The sequence below is a fragment of the Peromyscus leucopus genome, chromosome 2 (assembly GCF_004664715.2).
Source record: "Peromyscus leucopus breed LL Stock chromosome 2, UCI_PerLeu_2.1, whole genome shotgun sequence".
Classification (NCBI taxonomy): Eukaryota; Metazoa; Chordata; class Mammalia; order Rodentia; family Cricetidae; genus Peromyscus; species Peromyscus leucopus.
The window spans coordinates 34,375,680-34,394,192 of NC_051064.1; the positions used below are offsets into that span (position 1 = coordinate 34,375,680).

An 18,513-nucleotide genomic window follows, 5' to 3' on the forward strand; every position below is an offset into this window, starting at 1 on the left:
ACATACAATCAGGCAACCCCCACCTCCCACTCCCACCCTGTTTCCACAGCAGGTGGTCTTTTATATTCAGTCACTTGATTTTGTCAAGTACATGTATTGGGCATAAACTGTCATTTTCTTACAAAATGCCTTAAAGGCTACTGGCATTCTCCAGGGGAATGAAGAGAAATGAAAGGAGACTTAAAACTGTTGTTGAAAGATGAATAAAATTCAGAAAGCAAAGCTACATATCAATCATTCCAGTATTTAAACAGATGTGTAGGTCAGGACCATGGTTAGCAGTAAGTGGCCAAGGTAAGGGCTTGGTCTCCCTCCTCTTCATCCTATCAGTTTGGCTCTTCCCTAATCTAAGATCAAGATGCCAGATTTAAGTTTTATTCCAGGGATGTCCAAAGAGAAACTTCTCATGGTATCTCTTGGGTAATCACCTAGAATACAACGTCATGAAAAGTAGTCTATACAAATTAAAAACCTAGAGACTGTTATGTCATGAGATACATTAATAATGATCAAACTGTAAGAAACATGTGCAGCCTCGTGTAACGTATTCAGTTACTGTCCTAAGGTCATGGAGGCCTTCCTACAGAATGCATGTCGTTCTGTTTACATCAAACACAGAAAACTCATTTACACGTGAATGTCATTTTCATCTTTGTTCCATGGCCAAGTACATCTCATTTGCATTCGTTTGCTTCCCTACTGGAGTGCTATTCTACAGCTGGTGGGGGTTGTGCTCAGGACCTGCTACTTACCACGCGCCCATACTGCAGCCATCCAGTTACAGATTTGCACAACAATTCCAGTGGCGTTTTTACATGTTAAGTTCCAATAGTTACATCAAAGAAAAATAAGTCAATAGTAATATTCATGGGAAAGAACTTGGCAAGTTTAAATGCATATATGCACACAAACAACATCCCTTCTTCATGTTAGACTAGCTTTGAAATTCCCAAGATGGCCAGATGTGGGGGCATCAACCTATAATTCCAAAATTTAGGAGGCAGAGACAAGCAGATCAAGGCTATCCTTGGCTACATAACAAGTTTAAGGCCAGCCTCAAAAAACCATGCCAAACAAAAAAAGTTGCCTAACCTAAAAAGATACTGTTTTGTAATCTGATGTCTCACTATGTGTATAGTTAAGACTGAAATTCTGTTATCTTTCAGGTATGGAGAGAATGGCAGAGCTAAACAGGTGTCCCAGTATCCATCCTTCTATGAGAGCTTCCTCCACTTCTGACACTTGTTCTCAGTGGATTTTCCTACTGTAATGGTGGCACTGATACCTTCTAAAACACACCTGCAGCCTTTCTACAAAGTTTCGTACCATTATTATCCATTGAAACCTTCAAACAACTGAATGTCCATCAACAGAAGAACTAGCTAGGTCATCTTTGTACACCTACACAAGAGGGTGCTATGCAACGGCAAAAGAGAGGGGAATGAGGAAGTTCCCTTTATGACAAGGAGGAAAAGAAGAATATCCACTGTTGGTTATTTGTACTTCAAAAACAAAGACTAGGACTGGTAAGATGCCTTAGACCTACTGTGGAAGGAAAGAATCAACTACTAAAATTTGTTGTCTAACCTCCATATGCATTCAAGAGCATGCCAACACTCACACACAACATACACACACAACAACAACAATAATAATAATAACAATAAATAAAATAAAATTAAAGGCATAAGAAATAATAATAAGGACCAGAGGGATGGCTCAGTCATATTGTACTTGCTGGGCAGGCAGGATGGCTAAGTAGGTAAAGGTGCCTCCCAACAGAAAGACTGCTGACCTGAGTTCAACCCCCAGGACCTACACAGTGGCAGGGGAGAACTGACTCCTTCAAGTTGTCTTCTGACTTACACATATATGCCATGCATACATGTGCCTACACTCATACAGATACACACAAATAAATAAATAAAATGTAATAAAATAAAAAAAATGAAGTATTGGGGCTAGAGAGATTGCTCAGTAGTTAAGAACACTGGCTGCTCTTGCAGAGGACCTGGGTTCGTTTCCCAGCTCCCACACAGTAGGTGACAGCTGTCTACAACTCCAGTTCGAGTGGATCTGACCCCCTCTTCTGACCTCCTCCAGCACACACATGTAGACAAAACGCTCATACAAATAATAAATCTTTTATAATAATGAAGTGTTGCCACGGCTCAGCACTGAGGTGCCTCCTCCGTACCCCCAGAAGAACTGACACCATCTCTGCTCCTGTGGCCAAGAAGCTGATGTTGATGACTTTACATCAGCCAGAGGCAATACAACCACCTTAGGCAACTTGCCAAGACCATCTTTGATGCTATCTCCAAGACCTACAGGTACCTCACTCTCAATCCCAAGAAGGTCTAGAAGGAGATTGTTTTCAGAAGTCTCCATCAAGAATTCACTATCTTGTGAGAACCCACATCAGAGTCTCCATTCAGAGCCCCTAGGCTCCAGGTGTGGCTACCACATAGGACTTTTTATATCACAAAAACAAAGTGAATTAAGTCTGCTAAAGAAAGAAGGAAAAGGCTTGCAGTACAAGCATAAGGACCTGACTTCCACTCCCCAGAACCTGTGTAAACCCATGGTATAGCAGCCTGTGCCAAAAACCTCAGCACCTGGGAGGCAGAGACAGGAGGATGCTTAGGGCTTGCTAGATAGCCAGCCAAGCCCAGCTGTGAGCTCCAGGATCAGTGAGACACCTTGTTTCAAAAAAATAAGATGAAAAGCATTTAAGGAAGAAACATGACATCAACCTATGGCTTCAACATCCATGCATACACATGCACACACACACACACACACACACACACACACACACACACAAATGATAATTAAGTTATTTTCAAAATGAGTATACACATAGTGTTGGTTATGAAACTCACAGAATTTGGGGTTCCACTAGTGAACACAACAAAATGTACAAGTCTTCTAATATCTCTTGACAGCAAAGTTCCTAATATGTGTAATTAGCTACGGTGGTAACCCACCAGCTGACAGAAAAAAATAGAAATTAGGTGGAATTAAGATTCCTAAGTGAGAGTTGGGTGTGGTGGCGCACGCCTTTAATCCCAGCACTCGGGAGGCAGAGGCAGGAGGATCTCTGTTAGTTCGAGGCCAGCCTGGTCTATACAGTGAGTTCCAGAATAGGCTCCAAAGCTACACAGAGAAACCCATCTTGAAAAAGAAAAAGAAATAAGTGTATGCTTATTTATAGCTTGACCTTCAAAACATGAGACAGTGGCTTATTAAAACACAAAATTAACTGTCACATAAATCCTTGTGCTGGAGAGATGACGCAGTGGCCAAGAGCCCTTACTACTCCTTTAGAGGGCCTGGGTTCATATTCCAGCACCCACTTGGAGGCTCAAAACTGCCCATAGCTCCAGTACCCTCTGTCTCCCAAGGGCTCCTGAACACATGTTGTGCACATGCATACAATCAGACACACACATACACTAAATTTTTTAATAATAATCCTTCTACCTGGTTTAAGATTGCTTTCTCTATCACCTCTATCAAAGCCCAGGATTCTGGTTCTAGTGAGGCCTCCATCCTGCAACCATTACCTATAAAAATTGTGCCTCTGCTGGGCTCTAACTCCGTGATCAGGGCCTAGTGTTCTATTTTTAGCTCGCCCACCCCTGAGTTCTCTCTCTAGGTCACTTTGCCACCAGCAAGGCTGCCTCAGACCAACAAGCCCCACCTAGCACCTGCCTGGAATCTAGCCTGCTATCTAAAGCATTTCAACATTAAACCATGTCACAGGCAAGCTCCAATCACAAAAGTCGCTAGGAGAATGGGAAATGGGCAGTTTTCTGTCCTGAAGAAATTCTAAGTGAAAATAAGCTATCACACATTTGTCGATCTAGATCCACCCCTGTTGACATATTTCTGTATTTAACAAGATCAAATGAGACTATACAGGACTGAAGTAAACATTATAGGGATATGCCAGAACTCAAATTTGATCCCAGGCCAAAGCTGGTCTCTAATTTAACCCTGCTTTCAGCTGTAAAGCCTGGGAACCCACTGATCTTTCAGCATGGATACTTTATCACCAGTCCTCAAAACTTACTAAATCCAGGCAAACTGAATTTCTGGTCACCTCCTTTATCAGATAGTAATGTTTTATGGTACCTTAGATTTTTATTATTTTTTAATTAACATACAAAGAAGTTAGTTTCACTGTGACAATTTCAATATATATATCATTATACTTGATTCTGATTCATCTCCCTCTAGCATCGTCCTCCACACACCCAACTCTCTGCTGACAGCCCTTTTCCTCCCCACAAAAACCCCTCTCATGCTTTCATGAGTCCTCAATTACTCTCTTTTCCCTCCTCACCCTCTTCCTTAAGATTTGTTCTTTCCTTTCCATGGTTGTCTTTCTATTTCCATGACCTACACACATGCATGCATGTCCAATAAACATATAAATTTGAATATATTTCACATGTAAGAGAAAACAAGAGGTATTTGCCTTTGTGTCTGACTTATTTTACTTAATGTAATGGTGTCCAGTTATATACATTTTCCTGCAAATGTCATGATTTAACTTTTCCTCATGACTGAATAAAATTCTATTATGTTTATGCACCACATTTTCCTTATTCATCTGTTGATAAATATGTAGGCTGGCTCCATTTCTTAGTTATTATGCATAACATTAATAAACAAAGATATGTAAATACATCCGTGAAATGTTGACTTAAGAGTCTTTGGGGTCACATACCTGGAAGTGGTATACCTGGGTCATAGGCTGGCTTTTTTTTTTTTTTTTTTTTTTTTTTTTTTGGAGGAACCTTTACACAGATCTATAATGATCACACTAGCTTACATTCCCCCAGTAGTGTGCAAGGGTTCTCCCACATTTTCACCAGCATTTGATGTCATTTTCTTGATAAGAGTTATTCTCACTCCTGTGAGATAGAATTCCAATGATGTTATAGTTCTCTGAAGGTTAAGGACATTGAACACTTTTTCAAATATTTATTGGCCATTTGTACTGGAATTAGCATTTCAGGAACCACATGTGGTATATTAAGAGTGAGTCTGTGGGTTCAGTAGGAAAAGGACTGAATCTTGGGGAAATGTCTCACTGGTTGTAAAACATATGATTCATTTCCCTCATTTGAGAAATAAATTGCTACAAAGATGAAATGAGATGATAAAGATTGAATGAAATGAATGTTTTAAGGGAGTTAATTCTCTTTGTGTGTCTCTCTCATACAAAAACATTGACCAACATAAAAATTCCCAAATCACCAATTCAATTAGTACACAAACTGATTTTTCCAAATGACGGGAACAGTATGTGTACAAATACCTATAGATCCTAAAGCTAGTACCCTGTGACCAGATTTCAGCATGTTAGCCTTAAATAATTTAGAAAACCTATCCTATGAGCTCCCTGTGTGTTTTCTTCTCTCTGCATCATCTTGATTGCTAAGACATTTCTTTCTCCTGCTTTCTGAAAATCACAAATAAGCTTATAAAATGTGACAGCTCACATTGACTCACTTCTCATTGGAGTGACTGTTAGCATACCTGAAAGCACTTCATTGCTCACAGATGTGTTTTTCTGTGGCCCAATGCCCCCAAGTTAATTTGAATCTGACGTGGTCATGTCTCCGTTTTCCTTAAGGTAATAATACAGGAATGAACTCGGTGTCACATACAGAATCTTATCTTCCTGCTTCTTTTTCGGTGAATTAAAAAAAAAAAAAAATTTAAGAAACCTTTGACCTTCGCTGTCTTGTGTAAAGCCATCTGCTGTTGAATCTCTTCTCGGTGTGTCTCCTGTCACATAAGTCATTTCCACCCACAGCTTTCTAGGCTATATCTGAGCGCATCCCATTTGGATCTGATTTGTTACAGAACCTTAGACTTCAAACAATCCACTACTTAAAGTAACTTCAGGAACATCACTACACTGACAACATTAAAAATAAAAAGTGTGCATTTGCATTCATGTCTACAATAACAAACTATGAAAAGTGCACATTAATAGAGAAAAGGTGAAGGCATTATATTAGGTAGCTTATATATTTCATTTTAAACGAAATTTAAATTTAAATTTATTCATGCTACACGAAAAACCTTTGTCTTTATCTCTTTAACTCAAATAATCACATCTCCCTTTGATGGCATGACTTTCACATTTTTCAATAAACTTGTCTTTTAGGTTTTTATCTATTTACACAAAACGCTTAAGTTTAAATAACATATTGTACTGAAAATGAAATCAATGTCTTTAAAGGTTAGGGCGATCCACCCAATCTTGGTCCCTTTTTGTAGGACCCTTGGATGGTTTCCAAATCAAAGGCATTAACAAGTCTGTCGCACGTTTTCCCCTAATGAATTTAATTTGAATTAAACCATAGTTGCAGATGACAGAAGCTCTCCTTTCATCTTTTGTAGAAAGGTCGCCCAGCTCCTAGCGAGCAAGCCGGGAGCTCCTTCTGGAACTAAACACTTGGGCTGCACCGTCTGTTGAGTCCTCCCAGTGCCGCTCACACCTGGGTGGCCAAGGGTCACATATGACCTCGACCCTGCCGGTGCCTCTGCTTTCTTCCCATTAGAGAGGCGGCAGATGGTGAGGGCGTAGGGCGCTGGTGCTCAGCTCCCCGCCGCAGCCGAGCAGGGCCCAGAACCGAGACGAGAAGCCGCTGAAGCCCGGCTGCTACCCCTCGCCTGCTGCGAGTCACAGGAGTTTTTTCTCGTGCTTTTGCCCCAGAGGCTCCTCGGCTGTGCTTTCAAAGGAGGTGAAACTCCCATTCCTTTGCCCAACCCGGAAACACCTGTACTTAAAGAGCGAAGCAGAGTCGCTGAAGTTGCGTGTTGAGCGCCGCTAGCACCGGGTGCCCTCGGCCTGAAGCCCCGCGGCTGCCGCCCAGGCTCCAGTGCACTGCTGGTCCGCCACCAATAGCAGCCCTGTCTGCAAGGGCTGAGCCAATGGGAGCTCTAGGAATAATGCCGATGACCGCCCACTGGGCTCCACTCCGCCGGCCTAGGCGTTAAGTATTCTCTTGCTCAGCGCTTAGACACACTAAACGCACTTTCCCTGCCACTGCCAAACCTACTGCACTTCTCGGAGACTTAGCTTTCCTCTGGGCTAAAGTGAGCGCGTGCTCGACTCTTCCCTGTGCTTCTGTTTAAGCTCAACCCTCATAGCCCGGCTAAACTCAAAAATTAGTTAAGTGGAAACGAAAACAGCATTCTCTCCGCGCCATCAGCCTTTGGAACTGGTTTCTGGGCTTACAATGGAAGCCAAACAAGAAGTCTGAAGAAGTTTCTCCAAGTTTAGAAAGCCTCTACTTACTGAAATTGATGTGATTTCACTCGGAGCTGGAGAAACAAAGTCGGTGCCCTGCACACGCTATCAGTGTTTAGAAAACCTTGCATCAGCCCTTTTCCTTATGGTGAAGTCCTAAATAAAAGCAGCGGCTAACTTTCTAGAGTAGAGTACAGTAGAGAGTTTTCTGTGCACCAGGCATGATTCTAAGGCACTTACTGGCATCACCTCATAATGTTCCAAACTACGCTATTGCTTTATTTTACCCTGTGTTCCAAATAAAGAAACAGTAGCAACAGAGGGTCTGACCCAGAATGCGACACCAGTAAGTGCCAGCGGCAAAATGAAAATCTAGAGGTATCTGGCGTACTTCAGTTAGCAAAACTTTTCAATATCCAAATTAACTAAAGCTAAACAATCTGGAGCCTTTCGCTTCGGGAAAGCATTGAATCGTTCTCCTCTTCTATTTTTCATTTATATTTCATATCATGGTACAGAATATTCTCTGAAAACCTAGGAAATATTTAATACCTTTAGCATTGCTCTCAGAATGAGTTGTGGTTACCAAGATAAGAACTATTGAGTAAAAGAAAGTAAGGAGAAAGGGACACATGCCTGGAATTCCAGCACTAGGGAGACTGAGGCAGAAGGATTCCCTGAGTTCAAGGCCAGCCTAAGGTACATAGCAAAACCTTGTCTCAGAAAAAAAAAAAAAAAAAAAAAAAAAAAAAGCTGGAAAAGCCTTACTTAGCTGAGTATGTTTTGCGTATTGGACGTGGACGTAGAGATAAATAATGACATTAATTATCTATGGAGTTAGAATACATGCATGCATGAAGGAGTAGTGGGATTGTCTTAGTCAATCTTCATAGAATTACAGATAAGCTGCAATTCAGAGCTTTGTAAATCTATGTTTAATTTTATTTTTAGTGTTACAATCTATTCTAATAGGGGAGAAGTGGGTGGTTGGAGTTTTGTTTTATTAAATCGTTATCAATTCTCCACGTATTTCATTTAACTAAACAATTCTTAACTTGTTTGTTTATTGACTATTTTTCCACAAAACAAAAGTTAATTAGTGTTGATCTAGGAAGTGAAGTGCAGGCTATACTTTTATAGCTAATAGAGTGTTCTCTGTGTTTCAAATCTGGATTTCTAATTTTCCCTTGGGGACTTACAAAATCTGATTTCAGAAGAGAAAAAAAAAATCTTCTCAACCTTCTATCCAAGGATGTGTCTGCTTTCAAGTGACAATTGTTACAAAGGACAAGACTACAAAGAACAAAAACATGATAACTAAGCAGGTGGCAAAAAAAATTGAATTACGGAACCTAAGTTTAGTAAGCAAATGCTTAGGTTCCAATCGTAGGTATCAAGACCATCCCTGAACCTCCTTTATGGAGAGGAAAGAAATGTAAGAAGCCTAGGAATCTGGCCCAGGATGGTTCCTCAACAAATGTATGTTTGCCATTATGTCCACAATATGCCTCTCTGTCTCTCTGCCTATCTCTGTCTCTTTGTCTCTCTCTGTCTCTGTCTCTCTCCACGCCTGTGTGTGTTTGTGTGTGTGTGTGTGTGTGTGTGTGTGTGTGTGTGTGTGTATCTTTGTGTGTATTTCTGTCTCCATCTCCCCACCCTTCTTTATGCTTTCTCTTACACAACAAGACAATCTCTAACTGCCTAACAATGAATTCCCGGCACATATCTTCACATCTCATAGAATGAGTCTTTTGTTTTGTTTTGTTTTGTTTTGTTTTGTTTTGTTTTGTTTTGTTTTGTTTTGTCTTGTTTTGTTTGAGACAGAGTTTCTCTGTGTAGCTTTGGTGCCTGTCCTGGATCTTGCTCTGTAGACCAGGCTGACCTCGAACTCACAGAGATCTGCCTGGTTCTGCCTCCCGAGTGCTGGGATTAAAGGTGTGCCCCACCACCTCCTGGCTAAAAGGAATCTTTTTGAAGATCATCATTAACAGAAATCATATGTTCTTGGCTGTGATGTGCCAATAAAAAAAAAGTTCCTGCCGGGCGGTGGTGGCGCACGCCTTTAATCCCAGCACTCGGGAGGCAGAGCCAGGCGGATCTCTGTGAGTTCGAGGCCAGCCTGGGCTACCAAGTGAGCTCCAGGAAAGGCGCAAAACTATACAGAGAAACCCTGTCTCGAAAAACCAAAAAAAAAAAAAAAAAAGTTCCTGACAATTACCTAAAGACCAAAGCAGTGTTTCCAATCAGGAGACAGCAGTGGGGACTTGCAAAGGATTCCTGATTGAGGATTCAAAGGACAAGAGTGGCTGAATGTGGCCATCAGAACCCTATCCAGAGAGTCTAGAGACCTACCAAATTCATTAAATTAACCTCTGAGAAAACTGCTGCAGACCTGGGCCCTCTGTGTACCTGCTCTTAACTAAGGGCCTAATTCTCTACTTCTAAACGGTCTAAACGGAGAGTGGGGAAAAACTTCCTAGAATGCATATCTAACATCACTTTTTAAAAATAGCAAATAAGTCACTGTTAACAATTTTGCTGTTCTAATTATTGTCTGTACAGTGTGAGCAAATTACATCTTCTCTTCTGTAAAATGGGGCCCAAACTGACAGCACAAAGTTGTTGGAAGAAGTAGAAAGGGGAGGGAGATTTAAGCATCTCCAACCAAAAAGGGCCTCCTCTAGTGTTTGTGGAATTAATACCAAAATGCATGACTCATGAAAGGCTTGGAGCAAATTTCCTCTTATATCCCCAAGGTAAAATGGACCATTTCTGTCAAAATGGTAGACAATAAGAAATACTAATTCTAGTCCCATGATTCTTTGTGACAAGAAAATATATATAAAGGATTTTTTTTGGTCTTGTTTCCTTTTCCTTGAAGGTCCTTCAAGTGACCATAAAAACACTTAGCATGATTAACAGTGATTTTAGAAACCAATGGGTTTTGCCTGCTCTCTGTACAACCCTGATTAACATTAATTCTGTGAATAATATAAATCTCCTGTGACTTATCTTGTTGTGAGGTCTCCTCAAAGATTGTTTTCAAATTAAACTACTTCTTTAAAGGGTTCTCTGAAGTTGTCAAGTAATCGAACTCTCATTTGTATCTTTATTATTCTTAAAGATTGCACAAAATGGAAACAAGAGCGAAAGTACTGTATCCACTGTACATTATTCATTATAAAACAACATACACATTTGGACTCTACCAAATAGGATTTTTTTAAATTTATATATTGCGTGCTCTTAGATTCATGCGTTATTTTACATTTACCATTATTCTCTCATAAATAATTGCAACTTGACCAATTTGTACATCCACTACCACGGTATACTCAAAGTGGCAAGGAGTGGTCTGTGACAGAAGAAATGATAAAAAACGGAAACAAGTATGTGGGTGTCACATCTACTGTTTTGCCTACGCAGTGAAATGCTAACATAAAATTCACGTGAAACATCTTTTCAAAAGGCACGACTTCCTCCACAGAAAAGAACGTTTTTATAACGCGTGGCAGCTAAAAATCATCACGTTTGAGGGCACTGAGATGCTTATATTGATGTGATCCTGAACCCCAAGACCAGAATGCCTGCAGAGAGAGGGGCTATGCCAGAGTCTAGAGGCCTGAATTGTGGAGACCCATGACCTGTGGGTTGTTGTTCAACCCATCCTTAAACGTTGTTCCACTCCAGAACTGGAGTGGCTCACTGTTCCAAATCCGACACCCTCCTCAAAATAACCACGGTATCAACCAAGTCTTGTCACCACCTCACTCTACCCCGTCCACGCCCCTTCCCCTTCCTCGGAAGCGTTAGGAGTCGCGCTCGCCTCGACCCCCAGCCTCCGGGTCGCTCTGGTCGTCCGTGAAGCAGACGTCCACATCACTGTCCTCGCTCTTGGGATCCCCAGGCTCCAGGGCATAGCCTGGCTCCGCGCCCGGGCCGTCACCCGCCTTGGCGATCAGGCTCTGGCCAGGGTGGCGGGACTTGACGTGACGCTCCAGGTCCCGGCGGCGCACCAGCACCTTGCCGCAGAACTCGCAGCGATAGGGCGTGTTGCCCTCCGCGTGCAGTCGGATGTGCTTGTTGAGATTGCTGGGGTCCCCGAAGGGCCGCAAGCACACTTTGCACTTGAGTGGCTTGTAGCCGGTGTGCGTCCGCATGTGGATCTTGAGCCCATACTTGCGCGAGTACAGCTTGCCGCAGTAGAGGCACAAGTGGCCCGTCTTGGGCTTGCCTGCTGCGCCCCCGCCGCCGCTGCCTGATGCCGCCACTACGGCCGGAGGCAGCGTCCCGGAGTCCAAGCGGGCACGACCCTTCCCGGCCGCCATCTCGGACAGCTGCTGCGTGTGCATGGCGATCTCGCGGTCGATGCTGGCCAGGGAGCCCAGCTCGGCCGGGCCGATCGCCGCCGCCGCCGCCGCCGCGGGCCCGCTCAAATAGGAGATGGACTCCGGATATTTGAGCAGCCCGCCCAAGTGCAGCTTGAGCGGGTAATAGGCGGCAGGGGGACCATAGAGCAGGTCTCCGCTGTACACCGTGAAGGCTGGCATGACGGCGGGCAGCGGGCTGCACTCGCCGCTGGAGTAGCCTTTGAGCCCTCCGGCGGCGTCGAGGGGCGGCAGTGCACACCGCTCCAGGGGGAGCCCGGGTGCTGGGAGAGCTGCATAGCGCGCCGCCGGCAGCGCCCCAGCGGCGGGTGGGGTGCGCTCCACGTGCTTGAAGGCCGACACCTCCTCCGTGTGGCCCGCGAGCAGGGGGAAGGCGCGCAGGGCCCCGGGACACGCCAAGCCGGGTGGCGGCGGCTCCCCCGCGAGCAGGCACTTGGGGTGGTGGTGGTGGTGGTGAGCGTGGTGGTGGTGATGGTGGTGGCCAGCCGGGCTCTCCCCACTGCTGGGGCGCCCGCCGGCCCGGCCCCCACCCAGCAGCCGGCCTAATGCCAGGCCGGGTCCCTTGCTGCCGCCCTCTTCCCGGTAGGGGTCGCCCTGCGCGGCTGCCCGGGTCAGGCCTGCCGGTTTGAAAGCCGAGCGCACGCCGGGGTAGAATGCCAGACCGCTGCCCGCGGCTGGGGAGCCGCCCACGATGCCCAGGAAGTGACTGTGTGCGCGGGTCGCCCCGCCGGCGTCCAGGGCGCGATCTGGTGGCTCCTTGCCCTTTCTGGGAGTCCCCCACTTGCCCGGGGACGCTGAGGTGGCCGGGGGCGCCAAGGAAACCTCGCGCTTGATGCTCTCCCGCGCCCCGCAGGCCTGGGCGAGTTGAGTGGCCTGTGCCTGGGGCCGCAAAGCGCCTGGCTGGATGGGCGCGGTCAAGTCTGGAGCAGTGGGTTTCGGAGGGAGGCCAAAGCCTTCTGCCGCTGGGCCTGGCCTGGCCGCGTGCTCCTGATGCAGGAAGGCGCGGCCCCCGCCGCCGCTGAGCACGCAGTGGAAACGCAGGTGTGCCTTGAGACTGTTAGGGTATCTAAATGTCCTCCAGCAGTACCAGCAGATGTAACGCTCCTCCCCTGGGCAAGAGAGAGTAGGAGAGTAATCCGGTGAGAAGCCAAGGAGCCCGAAGGAAAGCGCCAGCGCACCAGGCAAAGCGCAGATTTTTGACCTGCCGTGTGGCAGAAGCAGGAGGGGGTGGGTGTCTTAGGGCTGAGAGATAAAGTTTGCTAACCCTATCAAGACCCTCCCAAAGCTTGTAAATGGCCAACCCTTGTCACCTCCATCCTCAAAGGCCTACTCAAACAGCAAAACAGGTGACCTGGGCCTTTCCGATGAAGACTTCCTCCAAGCCCCCCAGTAAATCTTCTTTGGAAGAGCAGGGCTCAGGAAGGCTGACCGGGAAGAGCAGAGAGCAGCTGTTGCCTTAAATCAAGTGTTGAGACTGTGCTGTGCCTGCGCCCATCTGTTGGCGTTTTCAGAATAGGTGGCGTATGTTAAGGAGTTTGGATAAACTGAACAAAGGCCAATCTAATAGTCGTGAGCGCCTCATTACCAGGCGAGACAATATCCTGTATGTATGGGCCATATGTAATCATTCCTTTTCATATAACAATGTCTTTTGTGTCGGCTCTCCACCCTTTCTACCCCCTCCCAGACTTAAACACTTGCCTGAGGTTTTCCTGGAGCGTGGCCAAATGAACCCCACATAAGGATTGTGATTTGCTATTCTTCAAAACTATTTGCATCCTTATTTCCTTTTTTAACTTCATCGGATTGGATTGAAGAAAAAAGTCCTACTTCCTGATATTCTATGATGGACGATTATATTCTGAGAAGGATGGTGTAGCATTGTCTTATCTGTTCTACCTTGCGGTTAATTAACTCCTAGATAGGTGCGCAGATACAAGCTTAGAAAAGTACTTGGGCGAGATATATTTCATTTACTAAATATAGAAAACTGAGAGAGGTACTCTGCTTTTAAAAGTGCGGAGTTCTCTGCCATGAGTGGTGTACTTGTGTGGTGTCAATTCTTTGTGTCTCTTACTCTCTTAACTTGCTAGGGTCTTTGAACATAATCCTGAGACAGGTGTGTGAGGTGGCTCCTAATCAGGGGCTAGGAACTAATTTCTATATCCTGCTGTGCATACAAATGCAAATGGTTTTTTAAGTGCGATTGATTGATAATACTAAAGATGTCCGTGAGAAAGAAGTTGATTGGGTCACAAGGAAATCCCAAAGTACACTGTAGGTCTCTTAAGATTTCCTAGAAAAGTTATATTCTCAGCTCCCACTTTTAAAACATTACTATGGAGCTTGTCATGGTGGCAGATGCCTTTAATCCCTGTACTTGGAAAGCAGAAGCAGGCAGAACTTTGTGAGCTGGAGGCCAGCTTGGCCTCTGTAGTGAGTTCCAGGCCAGCCAGAGCTATATAGTGAGCTGGTCCAAAAGAAGGAGAGCAGTCGATTCCTGTAGAGGTGAAAGGAGAGCTGGGAGAAATGGGGGGGGGGGGGGCGCAGAGGATTTGTTCATAATACTCTATTCCAGAGTTTTCAGTCTGTTCCAGAATGACTCCAGCAGTGCAAAGCCAAGTACACTTTGTTCTTAAAATGAAGGGGCAGTCACTCAATCTTTCTATGAAACTGAAACTAACTGAAGTTAGCCAATATTATAAAAAGAGATGTTATCTCTACTTATTTCTCCCTCTTCCCCAAACTTAAGGTGTGTGTGTGTGTGTGTATGTGTGTGTGTGTGTGTTATTCCACACATCACTTTTCTAGCTTATCTCCATCAACAGGTTCTGCAGACCCTAAGGTTCAACTCTTGCCAAGTGAGTCAAATACTCTTCATAAATGACTTTGCCCCCTCCCCTCATGTATCTTTAAAGATTTCAGACATGCCCAATCTAGAAATGTCAGGTTCAAAATAGGCTATAACCTTCCCCAACAGCAAAATGGTGGGTTTCTTTTTATTATCAGTTGCCATGTGGCATTTATAAAAACCAGTTGGCTGAAATAAAACACTGGTTAAACAAGTAATTTTTCTCTGTTTGGTTGTCCCTATGGAAAAACATTCTGTGTAGAAGTGGCTGGCACAATTTGTTGCAGAGTGACAAGAAATGATTCATTTCTCTAAATAACCTGTCCAGCTCATAAAGTGTTTCCTAATTATCACACATTTGTCTATATTTACCTGTTTCTAAATGGATGCAGTGGGCTGCAGTTTCCGGAGGCGAATGTGTTAAAATATTTTTGGAACATTTTTTTTTTCGTCTATAAATAAATAGCTTCTTGGGAGAAATTATGAACAAGCTAAAACAAGCTAATGCGGAGGGCAGGGAGGGCGACGGAGAAGGCCAGGGGAAGCCTTATGAAGGATGAGAAGGGATTCTCAAGACATTAACTGTTTTAGCACCTCCCAGCCTGCTTCCCACAGGAAATGACCCTCAGGGCTGTGTGGAGGGCTTGAAATGTGTTCCTCTTTAGTTGCTGCCCCTGAATTTGCATGAATTGGCTCTAGGCTTGGAAGGAATCGAATAAATCTGAGAAGAAACTGGGATGCATCCCAGATTCAATTTAAATAAACTTAGTAGGGGGAAATGAATAAATACTATTTTAAGGAAAGAGTTTGGTACCTGCCAAGGGACCAGCTATAAGTACTATAATGCTTCTAAAATGCCATCAAATATATTGCTCTCCTGAAAAACTAGCAGAGAAAGAGCACCCTTGCACCTTTTAAATGTAGTCTAGGTTTAAGCTTTGGTGTCTAGAACTCAAGATGTAATTGTTGTAGCACATTAAGTCTCCCTTATTGGTTCTTCGTTAAGTAAATACTTGTCATTCAGGGGAATGCGATGAGAAAGAAATAAACCGTGAATTTCATAAGGAATATTCCTCTGTCATTTGGACTACTTTTGTTACCATTTGCTGATGGTTTTAAGGCAGCAGTTCCCTCTCTGCCAGTGTAGGGCATGAGTTCAGTTTCCATAGAGCTGAACAGAAAGGTTCTTCAGGTCTGGGATCACCTCCCACTACCCAGGAGAAGAGTTGGACTCCACTCTTGCTCACCCTCACTGCTGGGGAGACCTTCTCAGAGGCAGTACCTTTCTCATCATGAGTTGGAGTAGCAGTTGTAGGGATGTCAAACCACTGAGCCAAGGAGTTAGAATACCATACAGTCAGCTCTTCCCCGGGCTGGACATCTCGCAATGCTCGATAGAAGATCTAGGATGCAATGATGATGATAATAAATAATAATAATAATAATAATAATAATAATAATAATAATAACAGTGTTCGTTGTAATTTCCTGGTGCTTGAGAATAAGGGTTCAAATGCTGACATTGCGACCCTGGAGGAAGCTACTAGATAGCTTTGAATCTCATCCTTCACCCTTTAAATACCAAAACAAAGGTATCTTCCTTACAGGATCATTGGCACGTTTAAGGAACTCTTGCCTTTCAAAGTTATTTGCTTACAAAATGCCTGGCTGCTTTAGGGACCATTAGTACATGGAATTGAAATTGACAAGGATAAGGGGCACTGACAGTACCTGTCCTCCTGGTAAGTCTGCAATAGCTTCCAGGGTCTGTTCCTGGGGGTTCCTGGCTGCCCGGATTAACCCTATCCACTCCAGAGGGGAGCCCCCTGACTCGTCCACCAGCTCCCCTCTCACCATGCGCACCTGCAATACAAGCAGTGGTCATTCCCCTACATGCCACAGCCAGGCTCACAACCCAGAGGAAAGATTCTCCTCCACCCCACCCAACTCAGGAAAACGGTTGTGTTCTCTTTGACCCAAACTCTATGAGCTGCTGGAAGAATAATTCCTTAGGGCCCCAGTTTAGAGGATGGAGAAAATAAGGGAGGCTGGGTGGTAGACAACACCACAACCATCACCACCACTCACACACACACACACACACACACACACACACACACACACACACACACACACACACCTTGGAAACATCAGCTGGAAAAGGCATCCTCTCAGAGCTCCCGGATGCATCTGGTTGCAAAACACTCCCCACCTTTCCCCCACGTGCGGTTCTGGAATCCTTGACACCCGCATAAAAGCGGTTCCAAGTTCAAGCCCATCCTGATGCCTAGGGCAGTACTCCTACCCTGTTTCTCAGCCTCCTAATTCTCTAGTACTGCTCGCTCGTAGGTGCAAGTGAACTCCGTGGTGGTGAAATGTTCAGAACAAAGCCAGCCCAGAGAAATTTTGCCTGCAGCTAGCAGGCCATTTAAATGCAATTAAATTGCGTTTAAAGAGAGAGGCGTGGTTAGCTACAAAACCGGGTGTAGACCGGAATGAGAGACAGAGGCTTTCTAGCACCAAGGGGAAGGTGCAGGTCCGGCTCTTCGGACACGGAAAATACGTACACGAAAGCTCTAGGAGGTTGCTAAAGCCAAGGTCTTTCCTTTTTAAACAAGCTTTTGACTTAATTTCCCCGGTTGCTGCCTGCCAGTCTTTGACTTCGAAGACATCCCCCACCCTCTGTGGGCAAGCGCCTTTAAATTCCCCCTCTAGTCAAGAATGAAGACGTAGTGTGTATGTGTGTGGGGGGGGGGGAGTTTGGACAGTTGTCCCTAACGCCTCTCGGCTGGGATCTCGGACTCTGAGAGCCAGCTGCAAGATTCCCAACTGAGTGTCCCCTAGAGGGTGGGGCTCCACTACCTCTCAACTGGCATCAAAATTAATCACCACCTGGCTCATCCTCTCTTCATTTCCTACCCAAACCTACAAGCAAATAGGGGCTTGGTATATTCCAAGAACTAAGACCCTCACAAAAACTATCTCCTCGGTGAAATAGGATTAACTTGTTTAAAACAAAAATTAAACCTTAAAATAGTAAACAGAACCGGGAGGGGGGGAGTCCTTCCCATCCGATCCCTCCAGGGAAAAGGGTACATTTGCAGAGAGGAGAGAAGCAAGGTGCCAAAGAAGTGGGAATTAAGAACCTTCATCACCTTGCTGAGGACATCCCAGAGCGCTGGGGAAATTATCATTTCCCACAGCCTCCCCAATACCTATAGACCCTGGCTTACAGAACTAGAGTCTGTATCCGTTCAGCTCTGCCCTCCCTTCAGCCCACCCCATGTCCAGCTCAATTATGAGACATTCTAAGGATAATCGGATAATTCTACTCTGCAGAATTAGCAGGTGTCCCTTTTCTCAGCTTTTCCTCTCCATCCCTTTCCTGGATCAGAGCAATGAGAGGCTAAAGGAAAGGGACGGAGATCCAGAATGGCCCAGTACCTTTTTCTTGGGCCCTGGTTCCCTGCGATCTGACAGGTACTTGCCCAGCTTGAAGGTGCCAGGCACGGGCCCCAGACGCAAGCCAGCCGGGATGCAGCAGTCAGCATTCACGCTGGTGGCCGGAGTGCGGGAAGTTCCTTGCATTGTTGCCACTGCCGCTAGGCAGGCGCTGGAGCTCTCGGGGTCCTCCGCGAGGAGCGAGTGACAGAACCAGGAGCAGCCTCACGCGATGAAGAAGCCGCACCCCGACGTGCGTCTTCTGCCCGCGGAGTGACGCGGGCGGGCATGCACTGCGCCTTTTCAATCCGGGCGGGCGCCTTTTGGCACTGCGAGCGCAAGGGCGCGGAGTTTGGTGAGAGAGTTGCGCTGTGAAGCAGCTGCAGAGTCCCACCCGAGAGGGTCACATGGAGTGGTTCCCTCAGCCCCCTGCATAATCGAGGCCTCTGAATGGCTAGCACACAATGGTCCAGGCGACCTTCCCATTCCTAAAAATCCAATTTGTCAAGGGCGAAGAAAAGGCGCTGGTGAATCAAAGGTCCGGCGGGACCATT

At 45.3% G+C, this 18,513-nt stretch overlaps 1 protein-coding gene across 1 annotated transcript; it reads right to left on the bottom strand.

Moving 5' to 3' along the window:
- Nucleotides 1–10,412: 10,412 nt before the first annotated feature.
- Nucleotides 10,413–18,249, bottom strand: Prdm13 (PR/SET domain 13). Its single transcript, XM_028877983.2, is given in 5 exon segments — nucleotides 10,413–12,776; nucleotides 15,801–15,921; nucleotides 16,250–16,381; nucleotides 17,963–18,186; nucleotides 18,189–18,249. Coding segments are annotated over 5 exon segments (2,226 nt in total). The 3' UTR covers nucleotides 10,413–11,088.
- Nucleotides 18,250–18,513: the final 264 nt, after the last annotated feature.